The following is a 27,646-nucleotide window of genomic DNA, read 5'->3' as shown; positions in this document are numbered from 1 at the left end:
CCCCCGCCAAGCTGACGCAGTGTGTAAATTAACCCCCCCCCCCCCTTTTGCGCTGTCCGACCCCACCCCTTTGCACTGTCCAAACCCCCCCTCCCCCCACAACCCCTCCGTTGGTTTTTGATCTCCCAAATTAAATGTGAAAAGGTGACGTCTTGGGCTGGAAATAGATGGCACCATGCAATGTTTACAGCCGGGATCCAGATGACGTGGGGGGGGGGGGGTCTGAGGAGGAGCCTGCACTCCCAGACAGCTCATTTGTAAATGGCTGTGACACCTAATCCTGCTACCGTGTGATGGAATCAGGAGCCACACACACACACACTAACAAGGCGTATATAGATATAGAAGTACATAGCCCGTTTGACAGGGTTCGAGTAGATGGGCCACCATGGGGGTCAGGGCTCAATAATCCCCCCCCCCCGTCTGTAGAGTTGGTATTTGGAGATGGGGTGGGGGGGGGTGGACTCCTTGGCTGGCGTTGTTTCAGATGGGTTGCCGCGGTGCTGGGGATGGGTTGCCGTGGTGCTGGGTGGACAGGACATCCAATCTATTAGTCACAGAGCAGGCATGCTCAGAATGTATTCTTAGGTCCTGTCTTCCTATCAGTCATTGGAGAAAGGTTGGAGGGTCAGAAAATAAAGAAGTAACTGCTGGTGCTGTCTGCGCTAGCCGCTGTTTACCGCTGGAGCCAGAGATACTTTTAGAACCGACGGGGAGGGGGGTGGGCGACCTTGCCGCTCGGAACGGTGGAAAGACGCTGGACACCGCAGCATGAAAGAAACTCCTGCTGCAGAAGGAGCAGTGACCAGTCTGCCGGGACGAACCGACGAGAGAGGAAGAACGACTGGACAAGAGGAGAGGAAGAAAGACGAGGGAGGTGCAGAATACAACCTGAAGGAGAGGGAAGTTTAACTAATCAAAAAAATAGGCAGGCTGTAGCGGAGAGGCTCTTCCCCAGGGGAGGAGTTGCAGTAGCTGGATTGGGGCCCTACTGCTCCTCCACGCCTCCTCCTCCATCTGGCCCTCCTGCTTCAGTGGTGAAATGAACCCACAGACGGAGCCCATGAGCCGGGGAGTGCTGAGTAGACCCTCTGGGAAGTCGTTTGTGAGACTCCGAGACCAAGAGTCCCAGGCACCGGGAAGCATCGCTGGGACTCTCTGAAAGGGGACCAACCAAACCGCGGCGGGGCGCCCTGCTGGCAGAGTGCCTTAGCGGGGTGGGGGGGGAAACGTTTGTGTTTGTTTGCCGTTTTACCAGAACAGTGGCAGCGTTTGCGGCGGTGATCTGCAAGGAACAGTCGCCCTCTGTCAACATGAGTCGCTGGCTCAAATGCACCTCCATGTACTTTGTATGTATTCAGCTGTTTGTTTTCTGCAGAGAATGTGGTCGTGCCTAACTACACTTAGTTTTTCTACAGAGAATGTGGTCGTGTCTAACGACACTGTTAGTTCCACGTCCGGGGACGGTTGGGAGCTACTGTGTTCTCTGAGTACCAGAGGAGGGAGTGTGTTGGACGTGGGCACAGCAGAAGGAACTTGGGGAGTCGAGCCCACATTCCTCTGGGAGAATTATTTCACTGCCGAACTGGTTGCCTGGGACACAGTCGCCTGTTTTAACTTGTTGCCAAGTTAAATTTGTGTTTTGAACGTGCAGTCTGATAATACCCACATGTTTTTAGGTACATGTTGAGGCAATGCTAGAGGGAGAACTGCATGCAAAATATCTGGATTACTTTTACATTTTCACTGATTTGCATTTTACAATAACTTGTGCTGTGTTTGTGTTGTTGAATCAGAGGAAAAGCCATTAAATTGTCTGATATGCCTACGTAGCCCTTCATAGCCCTTCATAGCCCTCTGTTTATACTACATGTGGCTTTCTGTTTCAATATCACTTTCTCTGTCAAGACTTGTCTCTGACTCTTTCTCTAGCAATGTAGCCCTGTCCATTTCAGTGTAGCTTTCTGTCTTAATGTTGCGGTCTTTCACAATGTTGGTTCCTTTCTCTCCTAGTGTAGGATATAACCACAGCTTTCTGTTTTTCAAACCACTCTGTTTCCTAAGACACTATTCAGGGAACTCTTTGTTTTGGCTTAAGACTGAAACCCCACAATCCTGACATAAATCACTGAGGTTAACCTCAATCCCATCTGAACTCCTTTTAAGATCCAGGGAAAAATATTTAAAATGTAGATGCCCTGTCCAGACTCCTGAGTGACGACTGTGGTGCCAATACTGTGCCCTCTCGCCCACTCTCCCAGAACACCGACTGGAACAAGTATGACGACCGGCTGATGAAGGCGGTGGAGCGGGGCGAGGTAGACAAGGTGGCCACTGTGCTCAGCAAGAAGGGCATCATCCCCACCAAGCTGGATGTGGAGGGAAGATCAGCGTGAGTAACACTTGTGCACACGCACACACACGCACGCTTATAGTATGACTGCACGCACACCTTTGCGTGTAGGAACAGGCAAGGGGTACGGTGGCTGGCTGTACGTTCCCAAACCGACCCACATATAACACGCACGCACGCACGCACAAACTTGCTGTTCCCAATGAAAAGCCCAACATATCTGGCAGCACCAACTTTCTCTCGGCCCAAATTTAGCTGGTAGTACTTCTACCCTTAAGATGGCAAGGAATGCCAACATTCTTTTATCATAAGCTAATTCCATAATAGTTGAAAACAGTGCTGGGAATTTTCAGCGTTTGGCCAAAACCTCACCTCTTTAGGAGATGTCGGGGGTTTCCCCTGAACACCAAAGCCCTCTGTCCTGCTGTTACCCAGACACATGGGAATCATTATGGTTTCTGTGTGATTCTGTGGGTGTTTAAACTCCCTACTGTGGGCATTTGTTTGTGTCCTCTCCTTGTGAGGTCAGTGACCTCACAGGCAGGACAGTTCAGACAGGCTTAGGAATGCCGTGGTCAACTTTGTGGTCGTGCTACTTGCCAGTTGTGACTTGGACCAACTTTTTCTCTGGGCAGGAAATTGTCCATAGCAAACCGAATATATCTGCATTTGATGTTTATGATCTTAAATGACTGTTGAGTGACTGGGGTCAGGTTTTCAGGGTGTAGTAGTATTTTATTTTGAACTGTCGTTGCATGAACTCGAATTTGGGGAACGTTTGAGAATAAAAACAAAATGTTGTTGTTCTTTTTGGGTGGTGCACAGAGGACCGTAATGAATGTTACATGTGCTCTATGTATAAGCATATCACGACCGTTCAAAGGTCTATATAAAGTAGTGCAGTCAGACTTGTTTTCCTCCCCTAATGTAAATGTAACTGTACGCCAAAGCTGGCTTTTCAGGGGGAGCTTTTCCCCCTGAGCTTATTCACAGCTGTGCAACAGAGTTGCCCGTGTCTGATCGATGCCTCAGGATCGTTTTGATCCCCAGCTTGTGGCGTCCATATGTTCAGAGAACCTGTATCTCGAGCTGGGCTGTACGGTGCATTCAGGAGTGTGACCAGTGTCTCTGACGCACACACCACACACAGGAGGTGGTGTCACTGCTGTTTAGGATCAACAATGAGTGACCCCGAATCTAACCCCTAATTCTAACCTGAACCCCTGCATGTAATATACCCTTTTTTTGATTGTGAGGTCCGGTCTTATTGTGTAATCTTCTGAATTTAACATGTTTACTTCTAAAGTAAACCAAGTGCAAACACACCAGGGAGAGAAGGGCTCATCTCATAATGAGGTGCTAGAATTTCCCCGGGACTAAATCAAGTGTCGGACCACTGTGAAAGACGCCCCCCCTGCATTGGGCTTGTTGTACTAAGTATTGGTGGGTTGCCTGGTCCTCATTGGCTTTAAGACAACTGACCACATCCACTTTTGGACCCCCCCCCCCTCCCCCCCATCGCCCACACTGGTGCGTTAGGAGCCGGTGAAGACTTTAAAAACAACCTTTGCTCTCTGTTACATTACCGTTGTTTGTGGTCTTATCTTAGCCTAAGTCTTCATTTATACTGCAGGCCACACAGGTAGCTCAGCCCTCCTGTGGTCGTTTGTCTCCATGCAGACCAGAGGCCTGCTGGAGGACAATGATGGACAGTAATCATGGTCTCCCCGTCGGGCCATTTGGGGGGGGTTTAATCACCGGGTGTGGTATAATCCCCTAATGTTTAATTTAGTCCCTGGTGTGTAATTTAGTTGCCTGGATTAGACTCCTCTAGTGTTCATTTGATGACATAACCCAGCTAAACAAACAGAGGCTGCGCACTTCACTAGCCTGGCTCGAACTGCTGCACCTGCTCATTTGCCCTTGTCGTAGCTGATTTGAGAATTAGCACACCGGAAAGTGCCTTAATTATACCGTCTGAGCTCTGCCGCTGCCCAATGCTGACCGTAGACAGACACGCTGCTGTTGTTTGTGCTACTCCGGGTCTGAAACCAGTTGTGGTCTGCTGTGCTGTGCTCCCCTGATTGGCTGGAGGTGTGTCATTGTAGCGACCGGCGCTACCGTGTTGTTGCTCGACATTCCTGGAGGTTAGTCATGGTTCACATTAGGCTTGGGCGGTCTACTGTGTTCTGCTGTTTGGGAAACGAAACGAGTCTATATACCGTCAAAGCGGATATTTAAATGCGTTTTTGTCTTTGCGGCTGCATGCCGCCAACTTTATCGATGGGTCTGGAGATGAAACAGAAAATGCTTTTTACCCCCCCCCCCCCCATTTTTTTAAAGCTTTTTTACTTACTTAGGCACGAGCTTTGTGGCCAGTCAAATAAGTCCATTCCCTATTTAAAAAGATGAGTTCACAATGATGAGAAATATTGTAAAAGACTATATGTGACAAGGTTGACACACCACCAAGTCCTTGATGTGGCCTGGTTGAATCAGCTTTTCAAAAGTACTAGAATTTTACATAAATGTGAAGCAGCACCTATACCCCACCCTCCCCCCCCCCCCAAAAAACCCCACACAGGACATTCCCCTCTCCTCTCTGTCTAAAGATCCTGTCTCTGGTTCCATATCCTGTGTAGTCTGGGCGGTCTGAGCTGAAAGCCACTCATGGAGCTGGCTAGTGCTAAGATGAAGTGACATTTCCCTAATGGCCTAGCGTCTAGTGTCACACTGGTAATGGCCGTGCGTGAGCGCCAGTCCCCACACACGCTAATTAAACATGAAAGACTCCCTCAGAACTAAACCCTCTTGTGCGTTTATGCGGATCGTTCTTTCCATTTGTTTCCGGTACTGTTTGTTTCGTCGGGCTGGGTCGGAACTTGTCATGTCGAAGCCTGCAGTTCTTATCTTGACCCGGTTTAATCTCTAAACACACGATTGCATAAAATATCAGCTTGTCAGTTTAGCCGTTTAAGCAATCACCGAATCCACATACAGGTTCGAGGAGGTGATTGTACAGGGCATCCTGCGTAATGTGCTGACGATTTATTCAGTTGGATCAGAGGAGAGTTTTAAATGATAAAATAAACAAACTTTTTACGTATTACAGTAGGCTTTTAAAGCCTATGATCATGCAGAACTGTTACTTAGTCATTCTGTGATCTACTTTGGCAATTTTGAATATACAACATTATTATTTCTGGAGCTGTCTGATATGACCATCTGATTAAAAAATCCTCAAGGATAGAGCATGGCATCAAGATGCTGACAGTATTGTGGTTACAGTTTAATCCTCCCAGAATTCCTCGGTCCTTCCAGACCAGGTGCTTTAGACCCTGAGCCCATTCCACTTGTGCCGGAGCCGCATCTATTCCACCGCGGGTTCACAACCAGAGAGATTTTGTGCTTAGCGAGGGTGTCACTGGTTCGCAGTTTGGTGTGTGCCCGGGACCAGGTGTCAGCCCGCCTGTCTCCTTGGAGGAATTTTCAGGGTTAATGCATGAACGGATTGGAGGCTGTGGGCTATATCGGTTTACAGACGTTTTGTCCTTATGGGGGTGGGGGGGTGGGGGGGGTGTGGGGGGGGGCAGCAGGGCACGGATCATGGACACTGTGTGGGGCCACTAACAGAAACGAGGCGGATTAGTGCTAGGGTGGTTATTATTGCACAGTAACATTGTTGCGCTTTGTGAACTAATGCATGTCAGTTCCTGAGTGACAAAATATGTAGGAGAAACTCTGCATGTATGTACTAGTGTGACTGAATATAGGAGGAACTCTGCATGTATGTACTAGTGAGACTGAATATAGGAGGAACTCTGCATATATGTACTAGTGAGACTGAATATAGGAGGAACTCTGCATGTATGTACTAGTGTGACTGAATATAGGAGGAACTCTGCATGTATGTACTAGTGAGACTGAATATAGGAGGAACTCTGCATGTATGTACTAGTGTGACTGAATATAGGAGGAACTCTGCATGTATGTACTAGTGAGACTGAATATAGGAGGAACTCTGCATATATGTACTAGTGTGACTGAATATAGGAGGAACTCTGCATATATTTAAGTGTGACTGAATATAGGAGGAACTCTGCATATATTTAATAGTGTGACTGAATATAGGAGGAACTCTGCATATATTTACTAGTGTGACTGAATATAGGAGGAACTCTGCATATATTTAAGTGTGACTGAATATAGGAGGAACTCTGCATATATTTAATAGTGTGACTGAATATAGGAGGAACTCTGCATATATTTACTAGTGTGACTGAATATAGGAGGAACTCTGCATATATTTACTAGTGTGACTGAATATAGGAGGAACTCTGCATATATTTAAGTGTGACTGAATATAGGAGGAACTCTGCATATATTTAATAGTGTGACTAAATATAGGAGGAACTCTGCATATATTTAATAGTGTGACTGAATATAGAGGAAACGCTGCGTATTTCGAGTAGTACCGATTGTTTCACCTGCTTTTCCCAAAATGTGTACTGGCCCGTCTGTGATCACATAACGTAAAGTCACAGCCACCATGTTATAACTGCTTTCAAAACTCTGGTCATCTCCCTGCATCTCAACATGATTTACCGAATCTGTTACTGTGCCTCAATTGTTAGTCCAAGTGTATTATATTCCCACTGCTCATGTCCTATCATCTCCTGCTCTGATCCCAGCCAGCCGTCTAATTGCATGTCAACCTTGTGTAGGTTTTGTGTGTTCTGCCCTTAACGCTGTCCACCATTAGCAGCTTCATCACACAATGTAAGATCCTGGGAGTGATTATGTTGGGAATGTTGTTTTGGTGATTAAAGTTGATTATAATGACCATTATGGGCACCTGATAGCTTCGCCTCATTCCCTGCTCTTGCGAGTGGTTGTATCACGTCTTACTGGTAGCCGGGTGTTCGTGCCGCCTCAGGGTTGTCATGGCCGCGAAGGTTTCTCCCCAGGGTCCCTGGCGAGCACGCGGAATGCCGATTTGGCTGACGGTGTTCACTTAGACGGCTCCCATCCTACCCCTCACCTCACCTCATCACAGTTCCCAGGGCTGAGACTCCTCATGTCTGACTCACCCCTTTCTCTGTGTCTCCCCCAAGGTTCCACCTGTCTGCAACCAGGGGCAACCTGGACTGCCTCAGTCTCATCCTGGGCCACAGCGTTGACGTCACGGCCACCGATGCCACTGGTAAGAGAGAGCCCACGGTGGTTCTGCTGATGCGTGCGGTGGCGGCCCTGCCGGCGGCGTTCAAAAGCGCGCAGCGGACATAAACGGAATAATCTGACATGTAGAAATGCAGATTGAATGACAGTGTCTACGGATGGAAACAGGGGCGTCAGCAGGTAGCGTCTCTAGTGAGGTGGGACTGGAGTGTTGAGCTTTAGGGTCTCGTTCAACTCGTGCCCGTCATTTGCAGTGGTTCTATACGTGTGGGTGTTGGCATGGTGCAGGAATGGTCAGTACTAGAGCATTAATCACCTGCCAGAACCAGGGGTGTCCAACCGTTTCTGACCATCTACTGTTTCAGCTGAGAGTTCCACCACTCTGCCGAAACAAGGTTTGAGCTGCAACTGGTTTCTCCTAGTCTGGGCTGTAGCTGCTGGTTTCTCCTAGTCTGGGCTGTAGCTGCTGGTTTCTCCTAGTCTGGGCTGTAGCTGCTGGTTTCTCCTAGTCTGGGCTGTAGCTGCTGGTTTCTCCTAGTCTGGGCTCTCGATTGCAGTTGTTTAGTCTTGTGCCAGCCAGTCTTATCAACCTGAGAGGCCCCCTGTGAAAATATTTAAATAACACTGTCTTACGAAGATATGTGTTAAACTCTCGATTGCAGTTGTTGCCCTGGATTTCATCTGAATGTTATTTTGAATTGTGAGAATTTCATTATCCACTGCAATTGTGTCCAGTGGAAAAAGCTTTCCTAGTTTGGTGAAATGTCATCTATGTCTATATCTGTAGCCGCTGGAAAGCATATATAAGTGGCAACAGGCTTAAGTGGCGCTTTACTGACTTTGTGTCGGTCAGACTCTGACGAGGTACTCTGAACTTGACAGGCTGTTCAGTTAATTTATTTAAGTAACTCTGTAAAGTTACTTAAAAGCTTTTGTGGCTTGTTTTTAACGAGCTGATCATGTGTTACATATCTGGCCTGTTCCTTGTGGCTCTACATTCGGGTCGTTCAGCTTGTCCGTTAGGTCGTTCCGAAAAGCTAAATCCAAGGTTCTGTGTGTTTAGAGACTCTTTGATTTTCAGGCAACAGTTCATGGATTCTCTTCACAAATGCGTCTGTTCATTCCCGACACATCTACAGGTGCTCACTGTGCCTCTGCTTTGTTCTCCTCCCGGTGAGATGGCAATAGCACCCCGCTGTAGGCTTCTGGCACACATGGGTCACACAACAACCATCGCTCTTTTAATGTTTCACGTCTTCTGGCGCAAAGATTGTGGGACATTACTCAATGGAAATCAAAAAGGTCCTGGGCAGTCGTTTTTGTTTGCACAATGGAATGAGTCCACTGCTTCAGCTGGCCAGAGGAGGTACCCCGTCAGTGAGAATTAAGTCCAGCTCTCACACACGGCCGTTTGGGTCTCTGTTGGTGACCTTAAGGCATTGCAGATATTTTCTAATGCTAGTGACCCACCAACTGGCCAGCACTATCTTACCTAACTAGTGTAAAAGAAACACCTGAGCTTAAAACAACAGAGAGGCTGGTCAAATGTTATGCCAATCAAGCTTGTGGTCTGCTATTGGTTCAGATATGTCAATCAAGCTTGTGACTGGTGGATGATAACGACTGAGGATTATTGCTACCATATAGATTGTGACATGTATAGATTCGACCTTTTCCTGTGGATTTCCACCAAGCCCATCTTAGGTTAGATCTTCCAATGGGAGGGTCCGCTCTACCTGGCTGTATGTTGGGGAAAAGGTCTTGCTGTATGAAATGCAGGGATTGTCCTCTCTTCTAATCCTTTATTCATAATGAAAATATAATACATGACACAGGCAGCAGCAGCCTCCAATTAGCTGTGAGTACTGAACTAGTGACCTGAATTAACCATTAAACATGTTGAATATAATTTAGTAAAACATATTTGATGGATTAATAAAAATTTGTGAACCGTTAAAAGCTCCACGTAGAGTAAGTATCCTGTACTGCCTATGTGAATTCAGACATTGTGTATCTTCTAATATGAAATGGAATGTTCTGGAAGATATGTTTTATGTACTGCATCTGCTGATCTGGTCTTTTTCTTGCAGGTAAAAATGCCCTTCATCTAGCTGCCAGAAATGGCCAATCGCTTTGTGTGCAGAAGCTATTACAGGTATGGTCACTTGACACGACTCCCTCTTTACATATGTACTTGTCTGTGTGATTCATGCATCATGAAACGGAACATGTACGGTCATGAGAAGGTAAGAATACCCCCTGGAACATAGTTAATTTTGTTTCATATTTAGAGTGGACATGTGATCTTCACTTACACACTATTGACCGATAAAGGGAACCTTTAAACTAACAAATGTCACAAAGATTATACTTGGCAATAGTATTATAATAATAATCGAGAATCATCAGGAATGCATTTTATAGTGCAGAAAATTACAGCTCTCGTTTCAATAGCTGGTGGTGACCCCTTTGGCTGAAATGATGTTGCCATTTCTTGCCTGAAAATGGCTTCGTAGCCCCATCCCAGACTCATGGGCAACAAATGTCGTCTAAGGGCATTATTTGTTACCACATATGTGAACCAATATGGTTAAGGCCAAACCCAGACCAAGGATTTTTAGATGCATGTCTGAGAAAACCAGCTCATACAGTTCAAGGTGTAATTACTAACCGTCTTCAACAGCCAGACAACTGCTTAGGTGAACACGTTGCATCGTTATTAGAAAAGTGTGTGTGTGTGTTTGTTTTGGCATCAGACTACATGGCTATTTTTAGTTGTCCTCTCTTAAAACGGCAACTGTGGCCCCTGGTAGGACAACTTCAGTGTCCTGTTGAGTTGCAGTGGCCGATATGAATTTATGTGTTTACAATAAGACCCTGTGTTCAAACCCGCCACATTGTACCCCTGGCTCACAGCCCCCCCCCCCGACCCGAATGGCTGTTGATGTGTCGGTGGTGTTGACAAGGCTGCCCCCTCACAAATCACTCCATCCGCTTTGCCTTCCGTCATCCCACTCATCAGAACCGCTCGACTTCAGCGGTGTCGGGTTTCCCTCCTCCCCTAACTGTTATCTGACCGGGCTACTTGTTTTAGGACCTTGTTGCTAGAGAGAGCTGGGTTTTTATAGTGGTTCAGACCCTAAGAAGTCCTCCAGTAGCAGACCTTCCGGGGGCCCGCGGCTGGCACCGAGCCCCGAACGGCTCTCGTAGCTCTCAATGCTACAGCGCTAAAGTGTCAGCCCTCCATGCCCGACTGTGCGAGGAAATCGTGGCGTGTCAAAGTGAGCGCCACACTGATAGGCTTTGCGAGGCGACCGCGGCGAGTTCTTGAATTTGTGATGCCGACACAGAGAAGATTTTGACACTGCAGGCCTCAGGCAGGTTCGCGGCGAGCAACAAACTGCCAGTTGCTCGACGCATTCCGTTTCATTTCGACACTAGGAACATGTTGAAATGTTTCTGCCGGGAACGCGTCCGTTGCGCTGCGTGAATATAGACCACGGTTTGTGCTCCCCCTGGGTGTTGTTCTGCAGGCTGTCATGGATTTTGTCATGGGCAGGATCCGTCTGCTTCCTCCCCCGTGTCCTTTCTTCTCGTGTCGGCATCAAAACCCAGTCGGACGACAGAGCCACAGATTCCTCCCTGACCTTTTCTGCCCGTGCGTTTTGAGGAGACGACGACGAAAGGCGTGACGCTCATCCAGGTTGTCACCCTCTGACAGTGTTGTCATGGTGACCGGGTTGTGGGTTTGGTTGCCTCATGGGTAATAAGTTTTGTTTGGTTCCGCAGCACAACTGTCCTGTGGGGAACGTGGACCTGCAGGGGAGGACCGCCTTGCACGACGCTGGTGAGAAACAGTTTGACACTTCAGATTGCTGCTTGGCTGCCTGATATGGTGATGACTGTTTTTTATTTTTTTCTCTGTCCCAGTTATGGCCGGCTGCTCCTCCAGTGTGAAACTGCTGTGTGACAGCGGAGCCTCGGTAAACGCTGCCGATTTTGTAAGTTTTGGCAAAACTTTGTTTCTTATTTAACGAGGCAGGCGTGTTTTGGGGTTGTAGAAGGTGAGTGAATAATTAGACGGTCATTAGAGCTGTGTGTGTTTTAGGATGGCCGGACTCCTCTGGTGCTGGCCACCCAGATGTGCCATCCACACATCTGTCAGCTGCTGCTCGAGCGAGGGGCTGACATCACCGTCTGTGACAAACAGAACAAGTAAGCCCATCCACCTGGGGTCCATAGAGCCTTAGGGAGCCTGGTGTTGGTCCCTGCAGGTCCCACTGGCGCGACCCTTGACCCATGACGAGTCCCTCCACTGCATTAAGGGATATTTAGTCTTGTGCCAGCCAGTCTTATCAACCTGAGAGGCCCCCTGTGAAAATATTTAAATAACACTGTCTTACTAAGATATGTATTAAACTCTACACTAGGGTTCATTATGGATGCTATATCTCCCTGTGTGTCTGTCTCTCCCTGTGTGTCTGTCTCTCTCTGTGTGTCTGTCTGCGTTTCTCTCTGTGTGTCCAGGACTGCTCTGATCCTTGGCTGTGAGTATTCCTGTAAGGATGCAGTAGAGGTCCTCCTGAAGAGTGGTGCTGACGTGTCAGTCATGGACAGCCTTGGTCATGATAGTTACCACTACGCCCGCCTCAGCAAAAACCAGGAGCTGGTCACTCTGGTCAAGACCTACCTCGACCAAGTTACCAAAGGTCAGAGCACAGCTGTGTACCCAACTAACCCCTAGGTACTAATGTAGATCGTAAAGGGTTAAGTTAATGACCTCGCTGTGCCTTTTGATGGCTTAGTGAAGTTAAATGGTGGCAGGAAAGTGGTCAACTCTGCTCTGAAATGTTGGAGTTCTGGGAATAACCCAGCAGTAAGTATTGTAATGTACTTTTTACATACTTGTGAGGGTTGCTTTGCAGACTAGATGCCATATTTTATTTTGTGATGCCATATTTTATTTTGTGACATACTGTCAGCAGTTTGTCACAAATTCGGTTTTAAACAATGTCTGGTGCTATAGTCCAGGTCAGTGCTATGGAGATAAAATACTTTCTTTACATTTTTGTTCTCCATTGTCAAAATAAGATGAGTTTTCATTAGCTGCAGTAGGGCGAAAGACAGGAACTGTTAACCCAGCTTGAAGATGTTTCTGAGGTATCGGCTGTATAGCCTTTAGAAAATAAACCACAGGGTTCTGTAAAAAAATCACCCATTCTCCAAGAGATCAAACATGTGAGCAAGAATGAAGGAAAGAAACAGGTCTTAAGAAGCCCCAGGTGTAAAGGCACTGCTTTAAAAAAAAATAGTTGGAATGAAGTGGACTGGGGAAAATTCTAGTGCTACAATAGTGCTTTTAGTAAAGGTACCCTGAGGTAAAGTGAGTCAGCTTTTTTCAGAGGTAACGTTAGGTTATTCAATCAGTGTGAGTTTAGCTTTTAAGTTTAGCTTAGTTCACAAAAAAGTGACATCAGAGTTTATTGGGTTTTATCAAGACTGTGTGGCAAAACATACAATGCATGAAGGTATTTGTTTATTTATTTATAACACAGAATGAGGTAAATCTAACCCTCAGTTGAGGTTCTTCAGAAATAAACAAAAAAACAATCTTTCTTAAAAACATGTCACGATTTTTGGCGCCCATAAAATTCTTATGGACAAATCTTAATAGAAATATAATTCAAAATGTTTAGTCGTAAGGAACCCGGGTGGTTTTCTCTGGGGTAGAACCACCATTTGAGAGTTTGGTGTATAAAGAGGGATGGCTATGCAGGAAAACTAATCTAAATGTGATATGTGGCGGTGGCTGAGTGATGTTGTGGGGCTGTTTGCTTTCCAAAGCCCTTGGTACCAGGCTAGCATACAATAATTGCTACAACTGGGTCGCCATTTGATCTTCCAGCCGGACAATGATCCAAAGCATTCCTCCTGTCCCACACAAAAATTACTGACTGACCACAGAATCAAGCTTTTTCAATGGCCATATCAGTCCTCTGACCAAACCTTATTGAAAACCTTTGTTGAACTGAACCGATGGTCTCAGATCTGTTGTGTTCTCCCACCTCATCCGTCATTTACATTAAAGGAGCGTACTTGTGTGATGTGATCTTGCCTCAAGTTCATAATGCAGAGATGCCAGTAATTGTGACAGATGTTTTTGGGAACAAAGGCATTTGAATAATTTTTTTCCTTGAACTATTCCATGTAATTTATAAGTTATATTCTGTCATTGTTTTTGTAAGAACAAGCCAATATCCTTGACACGTTCCTTAGAGTTCTTGATTAAGATTTTATTTTTCTTTGAAAAGTTTCACCACAGAGGTTTGATTTCTCTCATTGTGATTGTAAGATCAAGCTGATGAACAACAGTATTTACTCACAGCCATTTTTTGTTCCTCTTAACCAAGAGTTGTTTATTCTTGAGGGCACTATATATGTGTGTGTGTGTGTGTGTGTGTGTGTGTGTGTGTGTGTGTGTGTGTGTGTGTGTGTGTGTATCTCACACACACACACAATAGATATGCAGCCACACTGGCTAGTCAGATACCCTATGTGAAACCTTTTACTTTTTTATCATTGTGTCCACAGCAAAAGAAGCTGCCAAGCTAGAGATGAGAAAGAGACAGGTAACAACAATTTTTACTTCATGCTAAATTCTGTCAAACGAGATGAAGCATTGAATAAAAACACTGGTAAATGCTCTCACGTTGAGCTGGTCGTATTCAATGGGAATGTACTTCTGCAGAAGACTGTACGTCTGTGTGGGTTATAATTAATGGATGTTCCTTTTAGACTTCTAACATTGCATGGACAGCAGGATGATCAGTTAGACACAGCAGCTTTGTCTCCAGTTACTAATGCTCCAGCGTTCTGCAGGATATTACTGCCACCTAGTGGCCTGTTGGCTAATCACATTCCGTTTTGTTATCTTACTAAAACCAGTTTAAAACCTTTAGAATGTTACTAAAAGCAATTTAAAACTTAAGTGCCACTATCTTTAGACTTTCCTCATTTAATTCATTTTTATTGTAATATATATTGAAATTTAATGTGTAAAAAAGTATTTTATTTATTTTTATTGTGTATTGGGGGATAGCACAATAATTGTCTTAAAAATACTTCTAAATGTTCTTAACTTGCTGATTTGAATAAGAAAACCCTGCATAGAAGAAAAAAAATGACCCTGCATAGTCGCAGCTTAATGTTTAACCTGCGTTTCCACAGCATTCGGTGGAGATGAACGAGCAGGCAGAAGCAAACCTGAGGGTGAGTACTGTTTTATTCCGGCCTACTTTAGATCGGGCCACTTCACTGAGTTTGACCTTGTAATAAGGCTTCCTAAGAATAGGCAGATGATTAATTGCAGGTATCTGTCAAGGTAACTTACCTTACACAACATGCTCTAGCCCTTACAGTGTTAGTAAACCCACCATGGTGAGGCTAAATCTACAAGGAATTGCTTGTCCGGACTAAAGTTAATCTTCAAGCATTCATGACAATGCCATTTGTCTTTACCCTGGTTGAACCAGTAACCCGTTGATGTGCTGGGGTATGGAGGTGATTGTGGTTTATGTACATACAGGGAGGGATATATGTTATGTTGTAGCAGTGTGTGTGATGAGTGTAGAGGTGTATATGGACTACCTCCACACACACACACACACACACACACACACACACACACACACACACACACGTTTTCTATAGTCTGTGATCAGCTCATATGTCTTGCTGACCCCCCGGCTCACTCAATGGTGACCATTGTTGTCAGTGAACGTGAAGTTGTGCACTGAAGTCCGGAACAACGATAGACAGCACTACTATATCCCAACCGAGGGTCCCTCCAACCGAGGGTCCCTCCAACCGAGGGTCCCTCCAACCGAGGGTCCCTCCAACCGAGGGTCCCTCCAACCGAGGGTCCCTCCAACGTCGGCGGTGTCGCTCTCCGGTTCATCCTGCTCCAATGCCGGTGTTCCAGAGTCGGATTCTGTTGACCTGTGTCGTAAGGGAAGGGTCAAAAAGGTTGTTGGCGGTGAATCAACAAAAACGGGCGTCTGATTGATGTCCGTCCGTCTACCTTCTCAACAGGAGCCAAAGCTTAGCAGCAGGTCGGCCCCCATTGCTCCGTGGTCATTCCTGGATCCTGTGGAGGGGAGGCCTTGTACAAACCTGCATGAGAAATGTGGTGATGGACCCTTATTTCCCTGGACGTTATTTTAGGTGGAAATGGCGTTAGAAACGTCAGTGTTCCCGGTGCTAAAACCGGGGCTGGAGCGAATGATCCCAAATGTTCTGCACGCGCAGAAAGTTCATTCTGTTGTGGTTCATGTGGGATTGAACAACGTCACGAAAGGCAGCTAGAACAGTTGAAGCACGATTTTATGGAACGTATTCCATCGCTGCTCAACACAAAGAAAATCAACACTCTGTTCTGGGGGGATTGAACGTTTCAGTTGGCTCCTAGCATTCCATAAGCTGCTGAGAGTCTATCTGTTACCGCAACAAGCGTGCCGCACAAGCCCTGAAAAGTGAAGCCAAAACGTCTCGATCGCCCCCTGGTGAGTGGTCCCAGTATAGGTCATAAACCCCGCCCTCCCCATGTTATTCAATGGGACGCGAGACCAACTAAACAATTAAATTACCCTTCAATTATCTTTTTTCCGAAGCTAGTTTCTGTCATTTACTGTAGTTTGTATCACGCTAATGTAAATTCAGTTTGTTTTAAAAATAAGTTGGTTTTTAGTTAGTTATTTAATGCTCTAAAAACGGTGGTGTGACGTCGTGATTCACAGCTTTGATTGACAGCTATCTGAGCCAAGGAGCCACTGAAGCGCCATCCTCCTTCGGAGGACTGAGGAGATTGGAGCTTTACATTTAATCTCTACATTTCTATAATTGATATAATTTCACACGGACATAATGGGTTGTTCTGCAGTACATTGTGCTAACCGATCTGGCATTTCCAATCGATCTTTGAATTTTTTTCGGTAAGTTAAATTTATAAGCTATTTAATTAGTAAATAAATGTAATGGGCTAGCTAACGTTAGCTAAAAGACAACAAGCCTCGTTAATAGCTAGCAGGTGATCGTTAGCTAGAAGTTACCAATTATTTTTGTATTAGGCCTATTCTAAATTAAGGTTAAACATGATGTAAGCTAGGCTATAAATATCGTCTAGGTTTAACAAGCAAAGGTTGTACTGTACTTGGACTTGCGATTGATTACGGTATGCGCATTCTGCGAGGGAGAGTGAGGGCGGGGCACAGGGGAGGGGCCGTTGATTTCGTGGCTTTACTTCCTGCTCGCTACTGCGCATAACTACTGCGCAGAACTGGTCCCAAGATCGCTATCTGCGCAGACGCAAGTCCAAGATGTCAGCACCGTATCGGGACACTGGCGGCTTCATTTTTCACCAATGGAAAAGAGCGAAAGGGCGTCGTCCATTTTATATACAGTCTATGTACCGCAACAAATGCTTAGTACCGTAGGGGTCAGTATTATGTCAGGTCAGGTAATGTCGGCGTGGTCTGTACAGATTTCTCATTAGAATTTTTGTGGGTTCTAACTTAGGCGTGTGTGTTGTTCCTCAGGACCTGGGAAGGCAGAACGAGAGCCAGCAGGAGACTCTGAGGAAGTTCCAGCTGGAGCACAGGGCTCTGTTGGACAAGGTCAACAGCCTTCAGAAACAGCTCAGTCAGGTAAATGCACACATAAGTATGAAGTATGATGCACGGCTACAAAATGCGGCAAAAACCAAAGTGTCATACAAAAGTTAAAGGCATGTTTAGTATTGTTGGGTGAACTCCACAATATGTTCTTGAGGTCTTTTCAGGAGTCTTTTTCTTTATTAGATGGTGAAATATAGAGGAGGGAGTTCTCTCATCCTATAACGGTACGCACACTTATACCAGAGGGAGGGCCTTAGAGTGCTGGGCCATCCTAGGTCACACTTATTTATGTGACTAAGACTTGAGGTCTTTGATCTACTATAGCTGATTAGAAGGAAATATAGTTTCTTTTTAAATAATTCATCAGACTGTAGTCAGGCATGTGAACTACAAATACTCTGAAGTAGTGTGTAAATATTTTAAATGCATCAGCAGTTTGCTGTTAGTGTAACACACACATCCCCACCCCACACGCACAACGTCTAGACCAACGCGGAAAGTCCCGGAAAGGGACTGAAAAGCAGTCTACTTTTTTTTAACAAAAGCTGTGCAAACATTGCCTTGCTGACTGACAGTGTGACCGGGTCTGCCCTGGAGGATGAATGGGGTAAACTAATAGGAAAGGCTTTGTCTTAATGCCACATTATAGGCAAAAACACACTTGTACTTGTCATGCATTCTATATGGAAATGCTTTGTTTACCAGACCAGGCAATACTAAACCTGTAATCTATATGCTCCGTAGGAAAAGCATACTGTGGAAGATGTCCATAAAGAGGTAAGGAAAGCAAAATGATTCAACTGCTTCGGGCAGAAAGAAAATGGAATAATAATAATAAATATATATTTGTAAAGATCTTTTTGTCTTAATTTGAGTTTAAATTGGTATTTATCTGGGAGATAGGATGGGTCAACTGAAATATGTCTTGAGGCCTGTTTTAAGATTCACAGTAGTCTGAAGATGAAAGGATTTACCGTTTAGATTTGGTTGATGAGTTGATGTTCTTGTTTGGTTGTTTGCAGTGTTGGGGAGATATGAATTAACTGCAGGAAGAAATGTATTAACTGTTTAAACCCTACTTGGCTTCACACGTACAACTTAAACAACCAACGAGCTACTGCGAAATGAAATGACTAGTTGTACCTGTAGTTCACTGGTCCCCAGTGCTGGTTGTGTGGCTGTTTGCAATGGCACACAGTGAGTGTGGAAAGATTTGATTAGCTTAAATTAACTGAATGTTATTGTCCTTAAATGAAACCAAAGCTGTTGATCAGCTGGAAAGCAATAGACTGCGTTGTTTAGGGTGCGAACCCACGTCTTTCACTAGAGCCACGACAACATCTGCTCAGATGCCTACGCGGCCAGTGACTCATCAGTCTTTAAAAGCTTATCGTTTGTCCAATCAGAGAGATCAACTGAAGCTCCTCCTCAGTGCCAAGGAACGGGAGGAGGGTGCACGGGGCCCCGAGACCGTCAAAGTTCAGCTCAGGAGCCACATGGTTAGTGACCCCCGAACTGTATCACAGCCGGTGCCTTTATCATGGGGTCATCAGCCCCAGTGCAGGTTGTCTGAGGTTAGGTGCCAATGGGAACATATTTCCATGTGTGTGTTTTTTTTTTTTAGGGGGACTACTCTGGCCAGTCGGTTATCAAAGGTGAGTGAATGCTCTTTAAACCCCCTATGAAATCAGAGGATGGGGGGGTTAAATTATAAGACTAAAAAACAGAAACATAATTATGATAAATTCTCCCTGCTTTTGTAGGAAAAGACAACATCCTTGTCAAATCGTCTCAAAGCCAGGATTCGGAACAGGTGAACCAGATTTTCTTCTGTTTCTGGAGCATTACAGTTAGAAATGACAAGGAAACCTTCCTACTGTATTAACACAGTCCCATCAACTATATCTGCTCTCCAGTTTTAGACCAGTCAGCCACCATGAACTTATCAGCTCTCTGACCGCTACCTCTGCTGCCAGATTCTCATTTTGTACTGTGAGCAATTTGCCCTTCAGCAAATGAAGGCTTTATGATTTATTCACTGAAATCGCTGCAGGTATATTATTTTTTTTACAGTTTGGCCTCAACTTTTAAATTCATATTTTTTTACTTGTATTGCAGCCTTCACATCCCCTCAGTATTCTCTCTTGTATCATTACAGTAGAACTGGCTGTATTAAAAAGCCAAGGTTTATCTAGAAGACATTTGGGCCATTATTGCAAAACCAATATTGAAGTGACACGTCTGTGAGGGATATGGGATGGGGGTCACACAGTCATTCCACACCTTCATATATAATTCATCACGCATCTAAAAACCTTCCAATGTTTGTTCCCGCCCTGCATGTGCTCCAGTCCCCTGTGCTGTCGCCTTCCGGGTTTCGTCCCGCCGTGAGTTGGGAACCTACGGGCGAGGTGGAGGTCCTGCGGCACGAGCTGGAGGCAACGAGGAGGCAGCAGCAGACGGCGGAGGAGGAGGTTTGCTGCTTGCGTGCAGCACTGGCCCGCAAAACCCAGGAGTGCCAGGAGCTGGCCCAGACCCGGGAGACCATGCAGCGGCAGGCGGACCGGCAGGTCCAGGACCTGGAGGAAGCCCTGGGAGACGTCCAGAAGAGGATGCTGGACTCCGAAGCCAAGGTCCGGCAGCTCCAGGCCCACGTGGTGGCTGTCAAAGAGCACCTTGGAGGCCAGGCGGCCGACGAGCTCCGTGCCCAACTCCACGACGTCAAAGCCAAGTACGAGGGCGCCTCGGCCGAAGTGGGGCGCGTGCGCAACCACCTGAAGCAGAGTGAGAAGGCCCTGGAAGAGTACAAGAGCAGCGAGGGTCGGCTGGCGGCCGAGGCGGAGCGGCTGGGCCAGGAGCTGAACGCCCTGCGGGAGGAACGGGACGAGCTGGCTGAGGCCCTACTGGGGATGGAGGCCCTCGTCAAGGAGACCCAGGCGCGGCAGGGGGAGAAGGTTGTGCCGGCCGAGAAGTTTGACAACATGAAGAATCTTCTGAGCAACGCTGTGGACGAGAAGGAGCGTCAGCTGGCCGAGCTGCGGGAGGATTACGATCGGGTGCTGGAGGAGGTGGCTGAGCTACACCGGGAGATAGACAACAGGCCCGCCCCCGACATGGCTGTCTCTGTGCAGGAGCATGAGAGGATGAGGGCGACCCTGGAGGAGAAGAGTGCCTCCCTGAAGAGGAGGCTGGCGGACGTGACGGCCAAGAGCCAGGTGCTGATCCACCAGGTAGAGGCGGGCGAGGAGGAGCGGGAGGTACTCCAGGAGCAGCTGGAGGAGCTCAGAAGCAGGGTGGAGACCAACTTTGTTCCCCTCGAGGCCCACGAGGAGGCCAAGAGTGCCCTGGAGCGAGCAGTCAAAGATTTGGAGGAGCGGCTGGTGGAGGCCACAGAGAGGAGCGGCCAGGCTGAGGCCCAGGTCAAGAGGCTGCAGACGGAGAGGGTCAGCCTGTGTGAGAGTGTTAGCAGCCTACAGCGCAGTACGGTGCCCTCTGAGAAGTTCCAGAGCCAAGTGGGCGCCCTGAATGCTCGCAACGGTGAGCTGGAGAAAGAACTGGAGGTGCTCCAGAAGAGGTTTGAGGAGCAAGAGAAGGAGTTGGGCCAGGTTGTTGCCGAGAGCCAGTCTCTGAAACAGAGGCTTAATAGAGAGTATGTGCCTAAAGAGCAACATGAGCGAGTGGCTGCTGCTTTAGAGGTGGCCAAGGGTGAGATCTCCAACCTGGAGAAGAAGGGCAGAGAAAGTGAGGAAACGTTACAGAAGGTGAAGGATGGAAATGTTGAGTTGAAAGAAAAGCTTGAGAATGTCCAGTTGATGATAGAAAATGACTATGTATGCCTTATTGACCATGAAGCCTTGAGGGTCCAGTTGAGCAATGCTGTTATTGAAGTGGAGAATCGGGCAAAGGAGGCCTTGGCAAACTACCAGTCTGCCCAAGAAGACAATGTGAAGCTTCACCAAGAAATGGAGGCCCAGAAGAAAGAACTAGACACCATACAGGAAGCAATCCGGTGTAAGTTTGTCCCGTTGACCAGAATGGAAGAGCTGGAGAACTCTTACAAGGCCAAGCTGAAGGACTTGACAGAAAATATGTTGGTGGTGCAAGAGAAGTACAACCAGGGGAAGTCAGAGGGAGAATGTCACATGCAGGAGAAAGAAAAACTTAAAGTGGAACTGGAGTCTGTGCAGCAGAGACTACAGACTGGTTTTGTTGACAGTGAAAAGCACAAGGAGGTGGAGAATGAATACAGAGGTAAAATGGAAGCGCTGACCCTGAAGTTGTTTGACCTGGAGCAGCAGTACAAAGAGGTGACCGTGCAGAGGGCAGAGCTGGAGGAGCAGAATGCCACGTGCAACACGGAAATCCGGAGTCTGAACCAGCGCCTGGAATCTGAGTCGGCCCGGCTAGAACGGTATGAGAGCGAGCATCAAGCCCTGAGGGACACCATCCGCCAAGCCCAGAACGATTGTGAGAAAGCCAGGGAGGCCCAGCGTGCCGAGGCTCAAAGGGTCTCTGCCTTGGAGAAAGAGCTCCAGGGACGTTCTGGGGACCACGCCGTCCTTCTCCAGCAGCACGCCCAGGCCAAAGAAGCCCTGGAAAGGCAGGTGACCCAGCTTCTTGTGTCCCTGCGCCAGCAGCAGGAGATTAGTGCCCAGCAGGCTGAGGACATGGCGGCCCTGCAGTCAGCGCTCCTTCAGGCCAACCAGGCTCTGCAGGACTTCAGGGGAACAGAGAACCAGCTGGGCCAGCTGAAGGCTGAGAAGCAGCGTCTGGAGGAGGAGGCTGCTGGGCTTGGTGAGAGGCTGTCTGCGTTGGCGGAGCAATGCAAGGTCCTCCACTGCGAGGCGGCTCAGGCCAGGGAGGACGAGGGTAGGGCCAGGTTCGAGACGGAGACCCTGCAGGAGAAGAGCGACGCCATTGAGAGGGAGATCTGTGAGCTTAAGGAGAGGTATGAGGACTCCCTAAACACCATCGGGGACCTGCAGAGGAGGATCCAAATGTCTGCCGAGCAGACAGAGGTCAAAGACAAGAAGGTACACTAAATCATCGTTTTTAGTGAATAAACAATAATCAACCTAATGTTTCAAAAAACATTTAAATAGGTTCAAACATTTTACTTCCTTCTGGAACTGTTATTTTTTTTATAATATCTACAGCCCAAAAAGCTTGACTTTGCAGTTGTGTATTGAAATATTTGTCGCAAGAATTAGTTGTTTGAACAATTTTGTGTTAATTGTGCCATGAACAGTTGAAACAACCCTGTTTTTATGCTTCAGCAATTTCTCCCTTTAATGCAATAATAATGGGATGATATGACTACTTTCTGCAGAAATATTTTGTTGATTCCTGGAGAACTGAAAAGCCATTAACAGTACAATTTTGATTTGCTCACATTGGCACTAGCCCAATCCACCACAATCATAAAAGAATAAGGCAATTCTAGTTTGGCAATTCTAATAAAGTTTTCCAGATCTGTAAATGGTTATGCGTGCTTTGGCGGTAACCACTGTGCTATGCGTCTGGCTTTGGCGGTAACCACTGTGTTGCGCGTCTGGCTTTGGCGGTAACCACTGTGTTACGTGTCTGGCTTTGGCGGTAACCACTGTGTTACGCGTCTGGCTTTGGCGGTATCCACTGTGTTACGCGTCTGGCTTTGGCGGTAACCACTGTGTTACGCGTCTGGCTTTGGCGGTAACCACTGTGTTACGCGTCTGGCTTTGGCGGTAACCACTGTGTTACGCGTCGCGCTTTGGCGGTAACCACTGTGTTACGCGTCGCGCTTTGGCGGTAACCACTGTGTTACGCGTCGGGCTTTGGCGGTAACCACTGTGTTACGCGTCTGGCTTTGGCGGTAACCACTGTGTTACGCGTCTGGCTTTGGCGGTAACCACTGTGTTACGCGTCTGGCTTTGGCGGTAACCACTGTGTTACGCGTCTGGCTTTGGCGGTAACCACTGTGTTACGCGTCTGGCTTTGGCGGTAACCACTGTGTTACGCGTCGCGCTTTGGCGGTAACCACTGTGTTACGTGTCGCGCTTTGGCGGTAACCACTGTGTTGCGCGTCGCGCTTTGGCGGTAACCTCTGTGTTACGCATCATGCTTTGGCGGTAACCACTGTGTTATGCGTGTTTCAGATTAGCGAGCTGTTGACTGACGTGGAGAGACTGAAGCAGGCCCTGAATGGCCTGTCCCAGCTGGCATACGCTGGCAACGCTGCGCCAAACAAGAGACAGACGCAACACATCGACACACTCCAGGCCCAGATTAAGAGCCTGCAGCAGCAGCTGGCTGTAAGTGTACACACACACACACACACACACACACACAGAAACAGATAGTGATGGAAGGCAGTTGTAACAAACTTAGGCCGGTATTCAATCCAATCACCGTTGATATACCAAATACATTTGGTAAATGCAGTGGATACTCACCCCTGTTAACATGCCAGGTTTTTGTCATGTAAAACAATGAGACAGATAAATCATGTCAGAACTTTTTCCCTTTTAATGTGACCTATAATGTGAACAATTCAATTGAAAAACAAACTGAAATCTTCAAGGGGGAAAAATGACAAATAGGGGGTTGTGCACACCCCCCCCCATAACTCGGGATGTGGTTGTGTTCAGAATTAACCAGTCACATTTAAACTCATGTTAAACGGAAGTCATTACACACCACCATTTAATGTGACTCTGATTAATCAGAAATAAAGTTCTGCTGTTCTAGAGCTTCCAACGCATCAGATGGATCTCATTGTTGAAAGATATCAGTCAGGAGAAGGGTACAAAATTATTTCCAAATCATTAGATATACCATGGAACACAGGGAAGACTGTCATCAACAAGTGGAGAAAATATGGCACAACAGAGACATGACCAAGAACTGGACGTCCCTCCAAAATTGAAAAGATGAGAAGAAAACTGGTCAGGGAGACTTCCAAGAGGCCTACAGCAACATTAAAGGAACTGCTGGAATTTCTGGCAAGTACTGGCTGTGTGCTACATGTGACAACAATTTCCTTTATTCTTGATATGAATGGGCTTTGGGGTAGGGTGGCAAGACGGAAGCATTTTCTTACAAAGAGAAACATCCAAGCCCGGTGGAAGTTTGCAAAAACAAACATCGAGTCCCTGAAAAGCACGTGGGAATATGTGTTATGGTCTGATGAAACCAAGGTTGACATTTTTGGCCATAATTCCAAAAGGTATGTTTGGCGCAAAAACAACCCTGCACATCAACTAAAGAACATCATACCCCCAGTGAAGCATGGTGGTGGCAGCATCATGCTTTGGGGCTGTTTTTCTTCAGGTAGGGCCCTTAGTCAGTGTGGAGGGAATTATGAACAGTTCCAAATACCAGGCAATTTTGGCACAAAATCTTCAGGTGTCTGTTAGACCACATTTCAGCATGACAACAACCCAAAGCACACATCCAAATTCACAAAAGCATGGCTTCACCAGAAGAATTTAAAAAGCTGAAATACATTTTGATACCTGAAATGTATTTTGAATAAAGTAAAATGTATTCATCATATATTCTACATACATTTTGCTTCTGTCTAATGACCGATGACAACATAATGCACTCTAATGACATGACGATATGTAGCACAGGCTAATGATGGATGACGACATGTAGCGCGGTATAATGACTGATTGACGATGTAGCGCGGACAAATGACCACATGTAGCGCGGTCAAGCGACGACGTGTAGCACCATCAAGAGACATGTAGCGGCGTCATTGACGTATGATGCCATGTAATGCGATTTAATGATGGGCTGTTTCTGCACTAACTGTTCACCGTCTGGAGCCTAGTTTTTCCACTCTAAACGTCTCTCTGTTAATAGCGATGAAAGCTTTTTTCAGACAATTGTTGGTTAACAGGGATGCCATCTTTGTTATTTACCATAACAACATAGGTGTTCTTCAGACATTATGGGTCCTCCTGCCACATTAGTTATTGGAAATTAAATGATTTCCTGTGGATCAAAAAACAACATTGTTGAAGCTCCTATAGTGACAGGAAAGAGTCCTGAGAAAGCATTTTTGATCTGATTACGTGTTAGGTCAAACGTGACTGTTCATCAACCATCTCGTCACTGTATTTGTCAGTTGTACAACAATAACACTGTGGTATGACAGTGTAAATTACAGCTGTCAGGCCAAACTAAACGCTTGCACACCTGTTTTTCAGTCTGCCCCCTCCACCTCCTCTGTCAGTTCTCTTTCAGCCTTTGAAATAATGTAGGCTCCGAAATTAAGTTATGAGGATGTTTTTTGGAAATCGTTCTAGTGGCTAGCCAGCACCCAGATGAAAAGAAAATGAGTTTGAGAGAGAAGCCGGGATACATCTTAGAATCCTGTGAACTTCATTACTCAAGCTCCCAATGTGCGTTCCATTCCCAGAGGTCTGGCCCACAACGTGATTTAGAGCTGGATCTCTTGGCTCGCTCATTCGAAGTTCGCAATCTTCAGGAAAATATGGATGCCATCTATTTGGCTTTAAGAGACAGGCGTATTTCTGGGTTGCGTGATAAGGTGGAGGCAGACTGGCAGAGGGCCTCTAATCTCTGCCAGGTCAGCACAATGTGAGGCTGTGCTCATCAGGACGCAGAGGAGAGACACGACGCCTCTTGAGCCTTCTCATTCACTCACTCTCTCCTTTCTCTCATCTCCCCCTTTCTCTACCTTTACTCTCTGGATATTCACAGGATGCTGAGAGGCAACACAGAGAAGTGGTTTCAATTTATAGAACTCATCTCCTCTCTGCAGCACAGGTCAGTGTGCGTGTGCGTGTGCGTGCGTGCGTGTGCGTGCGTGTGCGTGCGTGCGTGTGCGTGCGTGTGCGTGCGTGCGCGCGTGTGCGTGCGTGTGCGTGCGTGTGCGTGCGTGTGTGTGCGTGCGTGCGTGCGTGTGCGTGTGCGTGCGTGTGCGTGTGTGTGCGTGCGTGCGCGAGTGCGTGCGTGCGAGTGCGTGCAAGTGCGTGTCTGTGTGTGTCTGTGTGTAAACCCTGTCAATAACCAAACTGATGGATTAGGTCAGTTTGTAGGCTCAGTGATTAACTAGATTCAGCCCACCTGGTCATCCAGGTTGGGTAAATCAGAATGCCTAATTTCCTGTGGCTCCACCGAAATAGGCCTTCCCCTGTTCCGGTCACGCTAAAATATAACAGACTTGGTGTTCTCCGTTACTGTAACTATCTGGCATTTTCTCCCACTACTCTCTCATCCTGTAGAAGAATACATTGGAGTGTTGATACAGTACTGTTATGAATGGCCCAGAGGGGTAATTTACCGACGCTGACCCCCACTGGCCCTCAGCCAGCACTGCCACTGTAGCTGTGACACACTGCTGACAGATTGTCTTGTGTCCGCTGTCGTTTCTCTCGCAGGGCCACATGGATGAAGACGTCCAAGCCGCTCTTCTGCAGATCATCCGCATGAGGCAGGAGTTTGTCTGCTAGAAGCCCCCCCCCCCCCCCGGGCAACCACAGAACACTACCCATGGACTCAAACCCTCGATTCACAACAGCCCAAATCCACAGAGAGTTTCTGCAGAGGACCGTGTGTGTGTGTGTTGGGTGTGGGCAGTGATCCATGTTACCATTTACCCATAATCCTGCATAGATTGGTTTGTTGTACTTCAGTAGAACTGAGACCCAGCGGTGTGATTGGACGTAGATACATGTTATGTCGAGACCCTAAGTGTGGATGCTGGGCGTTGTTGCTAGGTGGCCGAACCCCTTGGCTCGAGCCAGTATGATTTGTGGTCCTGTAGTGGCAGACCGGTGTAATGTATTAGCTTGCTGGCTGCGTGGTGCCTAGGCTTCCGGAAACAGGATATGACATGGCTGTTTGGGAAGTCTACAATTGATCCCCTGAGCCCCTATAGGACTGTATTGGTTTAGTATTCTGTGGTGTGAGTGGGCCACTGGTTAGTGTGTCTTCCTGAGGTGATGGCAGTAAAACAGGATAGGAGCGGCCTGGACCACTGTCACCTTAAGTTCCCCCATGTTGATTGGCTGATGTCTTCTACATCTCAATGGTTCATTGGTGAATTCCAGAACCCCGCCCTGGTCATTTCAAACACCTGATGTGGCCTGCCCTGTCCTGGGGTATTAAACAGCCGCTGTGTCCCTAAGTGTCCAAATTGATATCAGGATGCATTTCATTGAATTGTACTCTTCAAGCGGTCTCTTTAAGCCATAGACCCAACACAAGGCACATGTGGGGCTCTGTAACGGGCAGTGTTGGATTTGAGTCAGTGTTTTGTTTTGTGTACAACACTGTGGCCCACTCTTTGTCTCCTACTGCTGCAGTGTTAACAGATCTGTAAGAATAGGAGAGGTTTAAGGCAGACGCTCTATCAGGCAGTAGGGATGTCTTCATATTGGTTACATTCATTCAGGCCTCCTTCAGATCTGCAAAAGCGTGTCTGGTTAGG

The 27,646-nt window shown here is 46.9% G+C and overlaps 1 protein-coding gene across 1 annotated transcript in view; it reads left to right on the top strand.

Annotated features, from left to right (window-relative positions):
* The window catches only part of uacab (uveal autoantigen with coiled-coil domains and ankyrin repeats b), a 44,157-nt gene extending 17,465 nt beyond the window's left edge, over positions 1 to 26,692 (top strand). Inside the window, exons 2-19 of the mRNA XM_010875306.4 lie at positions 2,262 to 2,392; positions 7,468 to 7,556; positions 9,622 to 9,686; positions 11,321 to 11,378; positions 11,462 to 11,532; positions 11,640 to 11,746; positions 12,059 to 12,240; positions 14,123 to 14,160; positions 14,759 to 14,800; positions 17,125 to 17,232; positions 17,947 to 17,979; positions 18,609 to 18,701; positions 18,827 to 18,857; positions 18,966 to 19,015; positions 19,545 to 22,235; positions 23,337 to 23,492; positions 25,915 to 25,980; positions 26,595 to 26,692. Of these exons, the coding sequence (XP_010873608.3) occupies positions 2,262 to 2,392; positions 7,468 to 7,556; positions 9,622 to 9,686; positions 11,321 to 11,378; positions 11,462 to 11,532; positions 11,640 to 11,746; positions 12,059 to 12,240; positions 14,123 to 14,160; positions 14,759 to 14,800; positions 17,125 to 17,232; positions 17,947 to 17,979; positions 18,609 to 18,701; positions 18,827 to 18,857; positions 18,966 to 19,015; positions 19,545 to 22,235; positions 23,337 to 23,492; positions 25,915 to 25,980; positions 26,595 to 26,666 (4,083 nt within the window). The 3' untranslated portion in view covers positions 26,667 to 26,692. The remainder of the gene's footprint in view (positions 1 to 2,261; positions 2,393 to 7,467; positions 7,557 to 9,621; positions 9,687 to 11,320; positions 11,379 to 11,461; positions 11,533 to 11,639; positions 11,747 to 12,058; positions 12,241 to 14,122; positions 14,161 to 14,758; positions 14,801 to 17,124; positions 17,233 to 17,946; positions 17,980 to 18,608; positions 18,702 to 18,826; positions 18,858 to 18,965; positions 19,016 to 19,544; positions 22,236 to 23,336; positions 23,493 to 25,914; positions 25,981 to 26,594) is intronic.
* Positions 26,693 to 27,646: the final 954 nt, after the last annotated feature.

The sequence above is a fragment of the Esox lucius genome, chromosome 2 (genome assembly GCF_011004845.1).
Source record: "Esox lucius isolate fEsoLuc1 chromosome 2, fEsoLuc1.pri, whole genome shotgun sequence".
Taxonomy (NCBI): domain Eukaryota; kingdom Metazoa; phylum Chordata; class Actinopteri; order Esociformes; family Esocidae; genus Esox; species Esox lucius.
This window is presented reverse-complemented; position numbering and strand designations above follow the sequence as displayed.